The 17,794-nt window shown below is 36.0% G+C and overlaps 1 protein-coding gene and 1 pseudogene across 1 annotated transcript; both read left to right on the forward strand.

Moving 5' to 3' along the window:
• LOC126634577 (LRR receptor-like serine/threonine-protein kinase IOS1) overlaps positions 1-7,349 on the forward strand; it is a 30,877-nt pseudogene extending 23,528 nt beyond the window's left edge.
• Positions 7,350-15,387: 8,038 nt separating this feature from the next.
• Positions 15,388-17,768, forward strand: LOC126634578 (GDSL esterase/lipase APG-like). Its single transcript, XM_050305107.1, has 5 exons — positions 15,388-15,674; positions 16,172-16,302; positions 16,487-16,720; positions 17,042-17,297; positions 17,408-17,768. Exons 1-5 carry the CDS (start codon positions 15,416-15,418, stop codon positions 17,602-17,604), a joined length of 1,077 nt encoding a protein of 358 aa, XP_050161064.1. The 5' UTR covers positions 15,388-15,415; the 3' UTR covers positions 17,605-17,768.
• The last annotated feature ends 26 nt before the right edge of the window (positions 17,769-17,794 follow it).

Genomic DNA, 17,794 nt, shown 5'->3' on the forward strand with positions numbered 1-17,794 from the left:
ACTTTAACGAAAAACCACATTTTTACACTAAAAAGTTAATCCTGCTACTATTCACTTTACCCTTTATTTTGTCCTTATCATTAAAACTCAAAGTTTTCAAGCCCTTTTCATTAGTTTTCCTAATGGCATTTTTATGCAGGCCTTTTTTATTGCCACTACTACATTTCTTCTCAATAAAGATACAAGTCTGAGTCTCATTTAATTTCCAGAAACATCAAACAAGCACAGAACGCGTCACAATGTTGAAGCTGGCAAAGCTTTGTGGCAACAATATCCACTCTGATTTGTTGCAGATCTTGACCGTAGATTGTGGTAAATGTGGCACCTCACTTCAAATGCCAGGTCCTAAATCATCAATAATTATAAAGAACGGTTCCAACCAATTATTTCTAAAACATTAAGAGACCTCATCCATTTGTGACTCACAATGTCTGAAGGGCTCGATGCATGTTTTAGTGTAGTTTGATCGTCCTTGGGTTAGGTTTAAGATTAATTCAAGGTTAGTTAATCAAAATTAATTATACGTATGTTTTATCAAAACAAAGCAATTATAATTGCGGATATGAATTTAACCAAGTTAGTTAGAAGTTTAGAACAGTATGAATTTAGTGTAAACTTCAAAATAAGCTAATCGCGCTCATTTCATTTCCAATTCTACCGCCCAGGTCTATGAGAGTGATGCCATGCTCATGAGCCCATTTAAGTGCAAAGTTTTATTTCAATTTCTGACAATTGAATCCGACCAGTTATCCTAATTAACACGCATTTCCAATTCTATACGATCTTCTAAACAATGTATCTTTAATACAGAAAAGTGATATGAACTTGAACGATACTATGCCTTGACCAATTGACCTAATGCATTTGCAACATGTTAATTTTATTAGTTTTAGTTGGCCAAGTAAAGCCACCTATTTCCATGCCTTATTTGTCCAACCAGTTGTGCTAGGCCAGAAGATTTTTCAGAACCACCAAAATAACTCCATCACATGCAGCTTTGACATGCCTTTTAACTCATAATGCCTCCACCTGCTATCCTCTCAACCACCCTATGCAACCGCATATTTAATACCCAAAAAAAAAAAAAAACGTCTTGTCTTCAAATTATCACAAGAAATTAAAGTAAAGCAAGACCAAAAGGGTCAGTAATTTATTATGTTTGGGCATTAGATTGAATAAATCAATGATATAACAGACAAAATGTGTGTGATTGTCATTTCCTAATTTTTAGTGTGGGTAATTAAATCCATAAAACCAGTTGATCTATCATTCAATGCCTAACCAGAAACTTCAAAAGGGCCATTTTCAAAAGCACTTTATAAGTTCCAATTTCACAACACAAAGCACTTCTGTTTTTCACAACATGGAAAGCCATTTCTTGAGAGCAGCAGCTTTTGGTTTGGTTTTGGCTTTTGCGTTTGTGATTGGAGGAAATTATGCACAAGAGTCAACCACACTTGTTCCGGCAATCATGACGTTTGGAGACTCTGCAGTTGATGTGGGCAACAATGACTACCTCCCTACCATTTTCAAGGCTAATTACCCACCTTATGGAAGGGACTTTGTGAGCCATCAGCTGGGAGGTTTTGCAATGGCTGTTGGAGAACAATTTAGAAATAAACAATATAACAGAAATAAACAGAACTTGAAATTCACAATTTTATTTCACAAAAAGTATTTGCTATACAGAATGAAAAGTATACAATAAATACAGAAATTAATATAAGAATATCAATAGTACTACCTTGATTACAGAAGGTAGAGGCTAGCGTAAAAGCTATGTCCTTCGAACAGTAATTCCGTCTCACTCTTGTGCTTGTGGTTCTATAACGTCTGCTCGACCAGGATACAACTACCTAATCCTACAACCCGCACTGGATTATAGAATTCTAACGAATTGCTTTGTGTGTTTACTCTCTCTGGAAAGTTTGTACGGAAGAAAATGAAGAAGAAAAGATGAAAGATGATGAACTGAGGACTCCAGTTATATAGGCTCTTTCATACCTCTTCAAATACCTTTTGGATGTATTTGAAGCTTTACAACTCTCTACAAAAGGTTGTATCTTTAATCAAAACGTTTTTAATTAATTTAATTAAAAACTTAATTTGAAATTAAAACTAATTGATTAGATTAATTTTAATTCTTAGGCCCCAAGGCCCAAGGCCCTTGTCTTAATTAATTAATATTAATTTATATTAATATTATGGTATAATCATCAAGCCCAATCCACAGAAATGGTGGCCCAAGCCTCAATTCTCATTCCAAGTGGTCCAACACATAACTAATATTGTAGAAGACAAAACATATATAAAGGTACTTTGGAATCTTGTTTTCACCAATGTGGGACAAGAGTCTCAAAACTTCCAACAATGGCAAACTGGCAACTGACATCACTGGTAAGTTGAAAATTTAGCTTCCAACAAAAGTGCTTTTGTTATTAACAATATTAAACAGTAATTAATTGCTTCTTAATTAGCATAATGGGCAACTTAATGATGATCTGCATAAGATTTTTAGTTAACAGAACTGCAAGTTTAAATTGTTAGTGCAATTAATGACTGTTTGACTGTTTTGCTGCTTTTTTTTCTTTTGCAGCTCAGAATTTAAGTGCTTTAGATTAATAATATGGTCACTTTAGCTGCATTGGCGATTAATTTCTATTAGAGCGAGCATGTTAACTGATGATATGATATGGTAGCTGATGTATTAATTAACAGTTGTCGGTAGTAATTGATACATGATTTGATTTAATAAGTGCGCATCAACTGCCTCGTAGTTCTCCAATGTGGTTAGAGAATATGATTTTTCTTGCATTATTCTTCGTGATCAGTAGTTAATTAGAATATCCAAGGAAATTTAATTGACTGGTAAAAATCTAATCTTATGTTTTTATATATGCAGCCGACACTCTGGGGTTCACTACTTATCCGCCGGCGTATCTTAGCCCACAAGCATCAGGGAAAAACCTTCTGATCGGAGCGGGATCCCTCTGATACCACATTATTCTCATGGTTTTCCCTTTCAGCTCAGTGTAGTTCAGACAAGCCATAGCCTTGGATGCTGACCAAAACAGACCGAAAGCTTGTCAAGAAATCAAACGTTCTATGATAATCATAATATAATAGAAATAACACTAAAGGATAGGTCGATTACTTGCGCCCCAAGTAACTTCGGACTTCTTGTTTATCAAAGACTGTCGTGGATAGGTTAAGTCCACATAAGATTCTTTTTTTATGCCTTGAGACCAAGGACTTTTAAATGATCAATCTTACATGCCCGAGGGCTTAGAACTTAGATCTGATTCAATCTGTGAAGACATATTTAAATCGGATTCAAGAACTGAGGAGTCTTTTTAATCATCAACTTGCCAGAAATAACTTGGATACAACTGGAAGTATACAACATATTGCTAGACTACTGAATGAAAAGACAAAAACAAAGAGGGTCGGGCAAGGTTTCACCTTGTCGGGCAAGGCTGATCGTCTTGCAACTTCATATCTTTGTGGTTTATCAAGGGGTTTGAGAGCTTAGAAAGAGGGGTAAGGAGATGGGTTTACAAAAGGAAATCGATACTACAGCAAGTTCTAGACAAGGTAGCAGAGCTATTACAAAGGCTTTGGTGAGGGTTGATCCTGAAAGGGATGAAGACTTGGGCTGACTACAGCTTTGTTGAAGGAAAATCTGGTTTGAGCTGAGTTTGTGCTTGTATTTGTTTGTTTGATTGAGTGTCCTTATCTCTGATTTCTCTTTCTTCTTTTATAGACACTTCGTCTTGGCCTCCTGTAGCAATAATCTTGCCCGAATGCAACTTGAATGGCAATGATTCATCAGCTTTTTACTTGTACTGCCACTGTAAAGTGCTTTTGGGCTGATTAGCTGGCTGGTCTATACCACTTGACCTCTAAGTAGGTGAGCAAGTGGTTCAAATGGTCTGCACCTAGTCAGAAAAGGGTCTCTCCTGCTTTCTGGGCTTTGGCTGGGCTTCGGACTTTTCTCCTTCTAGACCTTTTTCTTTTGGGCCAACTCCTTCTTGAGCCCAAAGTTCAAGTTTTAACCCAAACAGTAATAATACGGCAAATGATCAATTATACCGAAAAAGAAATGATACGAATTTTGCTGGAAGACTTTCAGTCATCATAATCAGTAGTGTTAAATGAGTTGAGCTGCTCATTGCAGGGATTTATCAAACAACAACTTAAGAGGATCAATTCTAGAAACTTTGTCACAACTGCCGACGTTAAATGTCTTGTAAGTTATTTTGTTATATATGTGTGTGTGTATTTTGTTATTGTCTTATCGCTTATTTACACATTTGAAACTCAATACGAGTCTTGCACCATGTAATTGAAATTGTGTCACTTAACTTCCTAAAACTCAACTTCTTTTTCACTTTCCCACATGCTGTCAAAGTCTGTTAGAAAACCCATTAAAATTGGTGACATGAAACAAATAGGACCCAAATTCGTATAAACCTTTTTTAACATTCCGAATAACTACCCAACCGATTGAAAATGTCACATATGTTAAGTCCCAGATAATTTTTCCATTAAATATACATGTGGCCATATTGGGTCCAACCTATTGAAAATGTTACATCTGTCAGGCCCCAATTAATTTTTCCATTAATCCTAATCTTGTTATATATGTGTCCTCATTTAGAAAGCATGCTAACTATATATGTACTGCTTAATCTACCTTTGCAGAAATTTGGAGAATAACAACCTCACAGGCTCAATTCCGATGGTACTCATTGACAGATGGAAGGATGGTTTACTATCATTAAGGTGCGCCACTTTTTGTTTTTTTTTATAGCAGAACGAGGAGATTTGTTGAAGGAAATAGAAAAAACTACATATTAAAATAGAAAAAATAAATACCCGGACAGCAGTATGTTTTATACAAAAGTACTGTTTTTTGTTTGAACAAAAGTACTTTGATGGCTTAATTGGAGAGAGAGAGAGAGTGAGAAAAAATATAAAAAATATAAACATGTGCGTGGATGATTTTGAGCTCAGACCGACTAAAACATAATCCACCAGTCTTTCTTGGTTTTTTTTTTAACTTCTTTCTTCCTAGAAATTTTAAATGATGTGGCATTCCGCAGAAACTTGATTTTTAGATATAAGAACATGTGTTACAATTTTTATTTGGGAATTATATTATCTTTGACCATAATTGATTAAACAATAGAATATCATTTTCGTATGTCAGTTTGTGCGAAAATCCAAACCTATCCGGAAATGTTTCTTGCAACAAGAAGAAGAACAGGAAGTATAATTTTTTTGTTCCGATGATAATTGTTTCGGTTGATGCACTAGTGTCAGTCCTCTTACTCAGTGCAGCAGCTATCTGGTGTCGGGCTGCTTCTAAAAGGAAAAGGCAACTTGGTAAGATTCCATATTTGTTAGTGTCATCTTCTTCTGCAATAAATAATCACAGACAGAAGGTTTTGATTGTATAAGATGCTTATGAAAAATGTTATGATTGTAGGAAATAGCACAGATGCAAATGTAACCATTCAGCATGGGTCATTTGAGCCTAAAGGGAGACAGTTTACGTACTCTGATATAGTACAGATTACAAAGGGGTTCAAGAGGGTTCTTGGAAAAGGCGGCTTTGGACCAGTTTATCACGGCCACATAGACGACACTCAGGTGGCTGTCAAGATGCTTTCACCGCCATCAGTTCAAGGGTTTCAGCAATTTCTCACAGAGGCATGTCTGTCATATTAAATAAACTGATCCCACTGTTTTTCAGATCAATATTAATCTTATCAAATTGCATGTAGCGTTTCTGACCTACTAAATTACAGGTTAATCTTCTTCTGAGAGTTCATCATAGAAATTTGACAAGTCTTGTTGGATATTGCAATGATGAAACCAACATAGGGCTGATCTACGAGTACATGGCCAATGGAAACCTACGAGAACATCTTTCAGGTTTGGCTGCAAATGAAATTACTCAGTACTAAATTTGCCATTCATTTCTTAATTAACTAGTACTTTTAAATTCTTTGGTAGTCCTTAATTTGATAATTCTATTTTCCTGGACCACCTGACTTTATAAAATAAGATAGTTATATCTTTTTATGTACGCAGGTAGCAGATCAAATATCTTGAGTTGGAGAGATAGACTTCAAATAGCAATAGAAGCTGCACAAGGTCTGTATAACTAACCAATCATATTATTTAGACACAAAAATGATACGCTTAATATAGGTGCGTCCAACATACTGTGGTACGTAGGGCTGAACTTTATTAGAGAGTATGTCAGCAACTTTTTGAGACTTTGAGTTTTAGGAGCTTAAATACCAATCATTATTGATAACGAAATGGTATCTACTTTTGAAGTTGTATCTGAATTTTAAAAACAGGACTGGAGTATCTGCACTATGGATGCAGTCCGCCTATAATCCACAGGGATGTGAAATCAACAAACATCTTGCTGAATGAAAAATTCGAAGCCAAACTCTCTGATTTTGGCATATCCAGAAGTTTCCCTACAGAGGATGGAACGCATATAACAACAAATGTCGCTGGCACTCCCGGGTACCTTGACCCTGAGTAAGAGTTCTTTTCATTTATTTGAGGCATCGTCTGTGTCCTTATTATAGATGCAAACAATTATAAATATATAATTAACAAGGAGAATGAAGAAAGAAACTATAAATCATTTTGGAAAACATTTTACATTGGATGATATGATTTGAGATATATGGTTTGGCTTGCAGGTATTACGCATCAAAGAGATTGAATAAAGAAGTGATGCTTATAGCTTTGGGATTGTACTGTTGGAGATTATCACAAGTCGACCTGTTTTTTCTAGAACGCATGAGCGGAGTTGCATTAGTGAATGGTTCAGTTTCATGCTTCAAAAAGGAGACATTTACAGTATTGTTGATCCGAGGTTAGAAGGAAAATTCAATACTAACTCAGTCTGGAAAGCTGTGGAAATAGCAAATGCATGCGTATCTCCAATTGCCATCAAAAGGCTAAGCATGAGTCAGGTAGTGGTGGATCTAAAGGAGTGCTTGGCAACAGAACTCGCTCAACAAACCTGAGGCATGAAACTGAATTAAGAAATTCCATTGCTATGCTACAACCCTCAGTTAGGTAGTAATACTAAATATCTCAACCAAATAAAGAGATAGTTTGGGATGCATTATTTTCCTCTTTGTAATAGATACCATAGTATTTCTTAAGGACTGCAACTATTTTATAATCACATGAAGTGCATCTTTTCGTGAGAAAGGCGATAATGAAGATGTGATCTAAACAACTATTATGTTGTTTGCCATTGAAGGTCCTAGCCATTAAGGATTAAGTTTAAATCAACTTCAAGTAGTTAATGATTGGTATCTAGAGAGTTTATCTAGATGTTCATTTTTCTAATTAAACAATAATGTCAAATCCACTTTAGCATTGCTATCATGAAAAGATAATGTTGTGAATATTGATACAAAAATTATAGGTACAATAACTTAGGGGTACAGCCTTATCCTAACACAATATCAATAAGTTCACAGGAGTTTGGTAATTATACTAAGTAGCTCCTATAAATACTTATAAATATCGGATCCACAGCCCGACGGTTGTTAAGATCTTTGTCCAATGATTTGAAATTCGAACATGGGGTACATAGAAGTTCATGAAACTATTAAACTTCTCCAGCATATGAAAAAATACAACAGGTTACTAATTTTGCATTGAAGCTTCTTATGTTAGTTTGCAAGAGAAATCCAAACACAAAACCTAATACTTTCTTCAAAACTTTCCACTTAAATAGTTAAATTCTTTCACTTTTGTGACTTTGACAATCTGAATGTGATTTAAAGATTTCCGAGAGCTCAAGTGCCAGTCCGTGAGTTTGTGGCACATGCAACTTTGTCAACCTAACTCTTGCCCTTTGTTTCGATACTGCCCTAAACCTACGGTCCAAGTCTTCAACTACAAATGTTTTTACTTGTCAACCTAACTCTCCCCCTTTGTTTCAGTACTCCCCTAAACCCACGGTCTCCAATTCTTCACGTTCAAATGTTTCTACATGTCAACCTAACTCTTCCCCTGAATGCAAACAAGGGTATGACCACTCCGATGTAGGTGCCTCATTAAAATCTCATCAAGTTAGCAAAAACTACCAAAAATTACAATTTGCCCTACAAACCAAAATTCGTCAAGTAAATGAATTTTACCCAACAAAATTTTGGTTGGCAAAAACTGGTCAACATTTAGGTTTTGTCAGAGACTTTGCGTGACTGAGTGAGTCGGTCAGGCAAGAAAGCTTTTGTCGGGCAAACATTTGCCGCGAAGGGAAAAAAATGGCGCGTGGTGTGTGAAATCTTCCCCGATGAATCATAAAAGGATCCATTGCGCAAAGGTTTAATTAGGTTTTGGGGTTTAGGATTTTGTTTCATCTCGTAAGTGGTATACCCATCGAGCAAATTGAGTGATAGGGTTGGTATTTTAAATTCCTTCAATGATTAATGCATTCTACGAAACTAGTTTGCACGATCCAATTGACAAGTTTGTTTGTATATACTTCGAGATCTGATAACCTATAAAGGAACACACAACCATGGGTAAGCCCAGGACCGGGGGTGTGCCAGTTCAAGGCTCTACAACGATCAAGTTAGTAAGAAATATTAAGACGCAAGCAATAGGCAAGATAATAAGTGAGTAGTGATTGTGTTACCAGAGAGGAAGCCTAGAAGGGTGCACTTGTAACAGTCAAGGAGAGAACCTTTTAGGATAATAGAATCCGTATTAAATCGGGAGAACCTATGATCATATCAAAGTCAATGGACCTCACCCACTGATTCCGAAGTAGGACGATAGTAGCATCGTTGATCCTTTTAGTCAACTCCGCTATGGAGGCTGTTGAGTCCATGACCGAACTTCTGAGGCAGGCAAATTACTATCCGTCTTACTCCGATCTTGGAAAATCATAGTCCCACAAATGCCCCTAACTAGACATAAAAAAGGAATTGTTCCCCTTAAATACAAAGATCATGCACTTCGGAATAAATCAAAATACATACTGCTTTCTTCCTTTCAGATGTGTGGCGTCTTAACTTCGTTTCTTGTGAACTTTTGTAGCAATAGAAGCTGCACAAGGTCTACAACTAAACGATCTTCATAATCTTTTTTTAATTAGCTAGCTTCTCGTCTCTATGTTCTTCTCAATCATCTTTGGCAAGTGATGTCTTAATTTATAAACGCAGGATTGGAGTATCTGCACTATGGTTTTAAGCCACCTATAATCCACAAGGATGTGAAATCATCAAACATCTTGCTCAATGAAAGTTTCCAAGCCAAACTATCTGATTTCTACATGTCCAGAAATTTTCTTACGGAGGGCGGTACTCATATATCGACTCGTGTTGCTAGAACTCCAGGGCACCTTGCCCCCGAGTAAGTAATTTTTGTTCTCAGTGCTTGTTTGGGAGTCGCTTCTAAGTGTTTGGCAAATATTTAAAATTTCTTTAAACAATTCCTAGACATTAGATCATTGTGAACGGTTAAGATTAAAAGCCTTGTATTGTCTCCTAAACAGAAAATCTGGTAGAGGATCCAGATATAGAGAGAATGATATCTATATCTATATATACCTTATTGGATTAAGTACCTAAACCCTCCTCCAAACCTTTTAGTGTCATTCCAAATTGGAATTAATCTTTTTAAACATTCCAAGCAAATACCTAACCTATTAAAAATGTCACATCCGTCAAGCCCCAATTAATTTCTCAAAAATAGATTCTATTCAACCACCACTTTGGTATATCATGGACAATATTAATATTAGTTGCCTCAAAATCTAAATTTCAAACATAGATTATATAATATGGAACCCAATGATCAAATTGGTATTGAATTGAATTGGAAATGGACCCAAATCGAAATTACATCAGGAGGACAATCTCTTAACAAAGAAGAGGGTAAGAATTCAAATAGGGTTTCAAGGAGTTTGTTTATACTCACATGATTTCCTCTTTTGCCGATTCTCGGCTCATAAAGCTTCTAGTTCTTCTTTGTGGGCGGTAAAAATCGTGGTGTTGCATCATTGCCATGATGCAACCTCCATAACCTTCTTCTCGAGGTTGGCGGCTTGAGTAGCAGGGTGAAGTTGATGGTTTTGCGATGGGTTTAGAGGTGATGGCATGATGAGGGTGGTGGTAACCATTAGTTGGTGGAGGCTATGCTTCCATGACCTTCTATTGATTTTGGAGACAAAGTAAACCTTGTTAATTTAACAGAGTTTTAACTGGAACTTAACGGATGTGACATTTTCAATAAGTTGGGTACTTGTTTGGAACGTTTAAAAAGGTTGAGACCAATTTGGAATGATACTAAAAGGTTGGGGGATTTTAGTACTTAATCCTAGTTTTTTTCACCTATCATTATATATGGCTATTCATAAACATTCATAAGATAATGACTTGAGTTGCATGGTCTATATTGCAGGTACTACTTATCAAACAGGTTAAATGAGAAAAGCAATATCTATAGCTTTGGGGTTGTGCTGTTGGAGATTATCACTAGTAAACATATTTTTTTATCAAAAACGCATTATCACATTAGTGATTGGGTTGCTTTCTTGCTTGAAAAGGGGGACATTAACGGGATCCTTGATTCGAGATTCGACAAGAACTTCAATGTTAGCTTTGGCTGGAAAGCTTTGGAAATAGCAATGGCATGTGCATCTGCCGATGCCACCAAAAGGCCTACCATGAGTGAAGTAGTGGTGGGACTAAAGGAGTGTTTGGCAACAGAACTAGCTCGAGCAAAGCAGAGTGGAAATGAAACTGAATAGGAAGTTCCATTGAGATGATGTCTAAGGTGAAATCAATCTCTATGGAATTGGAAAGTCCCTCAGTTAGATAGTACAAGTAGACCTATCTTGATAAAAGAGAAAATTGTAACAATGGTCCTTCAATTTTAATCCGATTGGAATAATGATCCCTTAACTAAAATTCGTGATTATTTGTCCCTTAACTTGTCAAAATGTACAACTATGGTCATTTTCGTTCACTCTATCAAAACTTTCATCAAAATGAGTCACATGTTACACACGTGAGGCTGAATTAAAGGGGCAAATATAGAAAACCAAATTAGAAAGTACTAATGGTCCCTCAACTTTAATCCAATTGGAGAAATTGTCTCTCAAGGTTAATCTAATTGGAGCAGTGGTTCTTTAATTTTAACCCATGTAGCAATGGTCCTTCCACCATGACTCATTTTGACTAAAGTTTTAACGGAGTTGACGAAATGACCATAACTGCACATTTTGATAAGTTAAGAGACCAATAATCACGGATTTTTAGTTGAAAAACCATTACTTTACATTCTCCATTTTATTGCCCGAGTTAGCCCGCCTTTGTGTCACGGGCCTGACCCTATGTCTAAGTCCAATAGAGACTAACATGTTCTGAGCCCAGAGGCCAGCTCGGCCAATTTGTGACCATCGAAATTATCTTTTTCTTCTTTTAGCTTTAGTGCAATGTTTTTGGTATAAATGTTGCATTTATCTAATAGACTTAAATGTCAAAATGGTTCATGTGTAGTCATTTGGCTAATTTAGTCCCCATGTTTCTAGTTTGGCCAATTTAGTTCTCGTGTTTATCTCTGTTAACCCATTAAGAGCATTCCGCCCAATCTTTGTTAAAAATTTAACAATATTGTAACCTATTATATAAAAATATTCTCAATTAAAATAGAAAAATATATAATTTCAAAATGAAAAAAAAAATTAAACAAACTTACCATGACATCCAACTTGTCCTTGACCCGACCCCAACCCTAGCCACACACATGCGGGCAACTCAATGAACACGTCTCTAGATCCACCGTGACTCTACTTGTCACCGCGCGAGTTCCATCTTTGTAGTCACAAGAAAATTAACCCCGACTACCTTGCCTCTGACTGTGTAATCGAGAAACATACCGCAATTGAGAGAGCCATATATTCCCTTTCTCTTTATTTAAATTTAAATATAAAGAAAATGCAAATCAACGAGAAATGACACACATAAGAGATAAAACTTGTAATCTAAAAAATCCTTAGGGTTGTGACATAGAAAAGAGTGGGGGTGCAAGAAAATTGGGAGAGTAGAGAACGTTAGGGAGGAGGTCGGAATTTTTTAATAGAGATTACATGGAAACTCCTTAATTGGCTAACGAAGACCAAATTATCCAAATTGAAAACACGGGGACTAAATTGACCCCATGACTATAACGCATGGACCATTTTGACATGTAAACATATCCAATATAAATAAATCAACCTTTAAGTGGTCTACTACATGTAATAGAAATGTAATATTGGAGAATAATATAGATTGTGATTTGAACTCTTAAGGTATCAATCTTATATTAAGTGTCTTATAATATAAGTAGGATTGATGGAGTCCTTAATTACTTGTGATTATGATACCTTTCTTGGTAGCTAAGAAAGTGGGATTAGGTTTCCTTTTTGGACGGAAACCCTAGTTCTTAGCTTGTACAAATACTAAGGTCCCTGCAAATCTTAGATACACATAACATAATACTTCTCATAAAGTAGTTGTATCCGGCTAGGTGTTTGTAAGACCTTGGTTACCGCGGCCTCCACCCTCTCCGTTTAGCCTTCAATGGCTACCGCTTCATGATCAGGCAAACCAACTCTTTCATTTGTGTTTTATTGTGTAACCATATAACTCTAACAGTTGGTATCAAAGCCATTGATTATATATATGATTAAAACCTATTAGGTTTAACGTTGGATTATGTACATGAACTGCATGTTTAATCCAAGTTGTGATTGCATATGCTTGGCAATACCACCATGCTGTTTATATCAGTGCAAATTGTTGATTATGATCAGGTTGTATAATTATTCTGTTTTAAACAAGATTATTTCTTAATGATCTTATGGCACGAATTTGGACATATTAATACAAAAATAGCTATAAATCGTGTATCAATCCTAGAATCATATAGGAATTTGGAGAAGCATATATACATGTGTGTGTATCGTGCTATTATGTAAGGTTTTACTGTATTTTGCTGTGGGATCTAAACATGGAGTTGAAGTACTATAGAATTTATATATAATATTTTTCATAGAATTCAAGTATGAAATTTAAATAATGGTGATGATTCCTTCGAAATCCAACAGTTTTCCAAATTCCAAATTATACATAGAGTAAATTGCTGATTTCCCCCCTGAACTTTCACTTAACTTTTGATTTTCCCCCTAAACTTTTTAGTTGGAAAATTAAGAACTTAATCTTTTTTTTTTTGGCCAATTTCCCCTGCTGTTAGTTTTTCATTCATTCCATCCAAATTTATGTTAAATGGAAGCATGTGCACAACATGTAAGGTAGTCCGGTCACTTCGTTCTTTAGAATAATTAAAAACCCTAGATTTGTAAAATGTCGACCTATGCAAATATTTGTGATTCTATAGTTTTTTTGTATGAAAGTCTAGTGAAGTGACGCTTTTATTCTCAAATGAGTCACTTGGTTTGCACGTGCAGGGCCGGCCCTGAGAATTTAGAGGCCCTGTGCAAGATTTAGATGGAGGCTCTTCATTTTTTAATACTGTATTTTCTTTGTTATTTTTTTTAAATTTGTATCTGTAAAATTTAAATACTACAAATTAGAGCACCACTTTGAGTGGACAAGAGTGTTTTCTGTCTTGAAAGGTCTTCAATTCGAAATATGTTGCACGGTTTTTTGTGTAAAACTTAACAACTTTTTAAGTTAATAAATTTGCAAAACTTAAAAATAGCAAAATAGTTCTACAAGGACTCAAACCCATGTACAAGAAGATTGAAGGTTTACACCACTAGCACTGGTGTGGTGATTATTATTATCTTGCACATTTAAGTATATAATAGTATCTGTTTACATGTAAAGAAACTTTGGGGGTCCTTCCGAATTGGGGGCCCTGTGCGGTGGCACCTTTTGCACACCCTCAAGGCCGACTCTATGCACGTGATAAAAATTAACGTTAACTTGGATAGCATTTTTATGCTGGTAGTTTACGCTCATACCTATTATAATTATATAATAATATATGGTTAGGTTGATGGCATTTTTATGCAGGCCTTTTTTATTGCATATAATATGTTTTGGTCGAACCACCAAAGTCTGGAGGTTGCTAGTATTTTGATCAAGCAAGTACATGTAATTTTTCATAGGCATTTATGTATATAGGTTGTCGCTACTACATTTCTTCTCAAAAAAGATTTAAGTCTGAGTCTCATTTAATTTCCAAAAACATCAAACAAGCACAGAACGCGTCGCAACGTTGAAGCTGGCAAAGCTTGATGGCAACAAGTATCCACTCTGATTTGTTGCATATCTTGACCGTAGATTGTGGCAAATGTGGGACCTCACTTAAAATGCCAGGTCCTAAATCATCACTAATTATAAGGAACGGTTCCAACTAATTATTTCTAAAACATTAAGAGACCTCATCCATTTGTGACTCACAATGTCTGAGGACTCGAGCATGTTTTAGTGTATTGTGATCGTCCTTGGGTTAGGTTTAAGATTAATTCAAGGTTAGTTAATCAAAATTAATTATACGTATTTATTTTGTTTTATCAGAACAAAGCAATTATAATTGCAAATATGAATTAATCAAGTTAGTTAGAGTAATATGAATTTAGTGTAAACTTCAAAATAAGCTAATCGTGATCATTTCATTTCCAATTCTACTGCCCAGGTCTACTGGAGTGATACCATGCCCATGAACCCATTTAAGTGCAAAGTTTTATTTCAATTTCTGACAATTGAATCTGACCCACAATTCCTAATTAACGCGCGTTAACAAATTTTTTTTCCTATACGATCTTCTAAACAATGTATCTTTAATACAGAAAAGTGATATGAACTTGAACGATACTATGCCTTAACCAATTGACCTAATGCATTTGCAACATGTTAATTTTATTAGTTTTAGTTGGCCAAGTAAAGCCACCTATTTCCATGCCTTATTTGTCCAACCAGTTGTGCTAGGCCAGAAGATTTTTCAGAACCACCAAAATAACTCCATCACATGCAGCTTTGACATGCCTTTTAACTCATAATGCCTCCACCTGCTATCCTCTCAACCACCCTATGCAACCGCATATTTAATACCCAAAAAAAAAAAAAACGTTTTGTCTTCAAATTATCACAAGAAATTAAAGTAAAGCAAGACCAAAAGGGTCAGTAATTTATTATGTTTGGGCATTAGATTGAATAAATCAATGATATAACGGACAAAATGTGTGTGATTGTCATTTCCTAATTTTTAGTGTGGGTAATTAAATCCATAAAACCAGTTGATCTATCATTCAATGCCTAACCAGAAACTTCAAAAGGGCCATTTTCAAAAGCACTTTATAAGTTCCAATTTCACAACACAAAGCACTTCTGTTTTTCACAACATGGAAAGCCATTTCTTGAGAGCAGCAGCTTTTGGTTTGGTTTTGGCTTTTGCGTTTGTGATTGGAGGAAATTATGCACAAGAGTCAACCACACTTGTTCCGGCAATCATGACGTTTGGAGACTCTGCAGTTGATGTGGGCAACAATGACTACCTCCCTACCATTTTCAAGGCTAATTACCCTCCTTATGGAAGGGACTTTGTGAGCCATCAGCCTACTGGGAGGTTTTGCAATGGCAAACTGGCAACTGACATCACTGGTAAGTTGAAAATTTAGCTTCCAACAAAAGTGCTTTTGTTATTAACAATATTAAACAGTAATTAATTGCTTCTTAATTAGCATAATGGGCAACTTAATGTTGATCTGCATAAGATTTTTAGTTAACAGAACTGAAAGTCTAAATTGTTAGTGAAATTAATGACTGTTTAGCTGCTTTTTTTTCTTTTACAGCTCAGAATTTAAGTTCTTTAGATTAATAATATGGTCACTTTAGCTGCATTTGCGATTAATTTCTATTAGAGCGAGCATGTTAACTGATGATATGATATGGTAGCTGATGTATTAATTAACAGTTGTCAGTAGTAATTGATACATGATTTGATGTAATAAGTGCGCATCAACTGCCTCGTAGTTCTCTAATGTGGTTAGAGAATATGATTTTTCTTGCATTATTCTTCGTGATCAGTAGTTAATTAGAATATCCAAGGAAATTTAATTGACAGGTAAAAATCTAATCTTATGTCTTTATATATGCAGCCGACACTCTGGGGTTCACTACTTATCCGCCGGCGTATCTTAGCCCCCAAGCATCAGGGAAAAACCTTCTGATCGGAGCCAACTTCGCTTCAGCTGCATCTGGTTACGATGAAAAGGCAGCAACCTTAAACGTAAAATTCCAATCTTATTTATAACAGTAGTATATGCTATGAACTTATATATGTATTATGTTTTTATATACAAACGATTCCGGGGAGGGGGTTTTGAACACAGGATCTCGGGTGCAAGGATAAACACTGTTATACATATGTTAATGTCGTAACTTTGATACGATTGAACTTGTGTGGAATGCAGCATGCAATCCCATTGTCCCAGCAGCTGCAATATTATAAGGAATACCAGACAAAGCTTGCCAAGGTAGCAGGCAGCAAGAAAGCGGCGTCGATCATCAAGGATGCTCTCTATTTACTGAGTGCCGGAAACAGTGACTTTCTTCAGAATTACTATGTCAACCCTTTTGTTAACAAAGTCTACACTCCTGACCAGTATGGCTCCATCCTTGTTGGTGTCTTCCAAGGCTTCGTTAAGGTGTATATCTGCTCATTGCTCCTCTTAAATAGTTCTAATCGTAATAAAACGATAATTCAGTTATTGCACCCGACTTTTACCTCATTTAAGTGAATCTCACTAACATTAATATATCACTTGTCACGCGGACTACGCTAATCAAGTAACGGAATTTTGGTTAAATTTCTATTTTAGATTTCTGATTGTGAAACTAAGGGCTCGTTTGAGAGGGATGGTTTGATTCAAAACTAATTTACCTTGTCATTAAATCCGCGAATCCTTTTTTTCAAACATTTCGTCCGAATGGATACTAAGGTTTTGCTACGCTTCCTTGAAAACTAGGATTTGTATCACCTGGGAGCCAGGAAGATCGGTGTGACCTCACTCCCTCCATTGGGTTGCCTTCCGGCTGCAATCACCTTATTTGGAAACCATGAGCAAGGATGTGTCGCTAGAATCAACTCCGATGCCCAAGGGTTTAACAAGAAGATAAATTCCGCAGCGGGAAATCTCCAAAAGCAACTTTCCGGTCTTAACATCGTCATCTTCGACATTTACAAGCCGCTCTATGATGTCATTAAAGCCCCAGCAAATTACGGTACTGAACTAAGTCTCAACCTGTAGCCTAACGAAAAAATATATCTACTTGAGAAACAATATAAGCATACGGATTATAAGAACCTATTATTTTCTCTGGTAATCTTACAGGATTCACCGAAGCGAGGAGAGGTTGCTGTGGAACGGGAATTGTAGAGACAACATCACTGCTGTGCAATCCCAAGTCGATTGGAACTTGTTCTAATGCGACTCAATACGTGTTTTGGGACAGCGTCCATCCGTCTCAAGCCGCTAACCAAGTTCTTGCCGATGCATTGATCACCCAAGGCATCTCCCTCATTGGATAAGGGGATTATATGGATCTTTCTATATCTCAAAAAAAATGTTTAAAGACTGCTACTACTTGCTTTTAGATACTGCTATGTTTACAAAGATAGCGACTCAAAAGCTTAATAAGTTGTATGCAATTTGTTAATTTATCAAATGGTTATAAAAGGTCTTATTTTGTTAATTGAGAGAGAGAGAGAGAGAGAGCAA

Source organism: Malus sylvestris, chromosome 9, assembly GCF_916048215.2.
Source record: "Malus sylvestris chromosome 9, drMalSylv7.2, whole genome shotgun sequence".
NCBI lineage: Eukaryota > Viridiplantae > Streptophyta > Magnoliopsida > Rosales > Rosaceae > Malus > Malus sylvestris.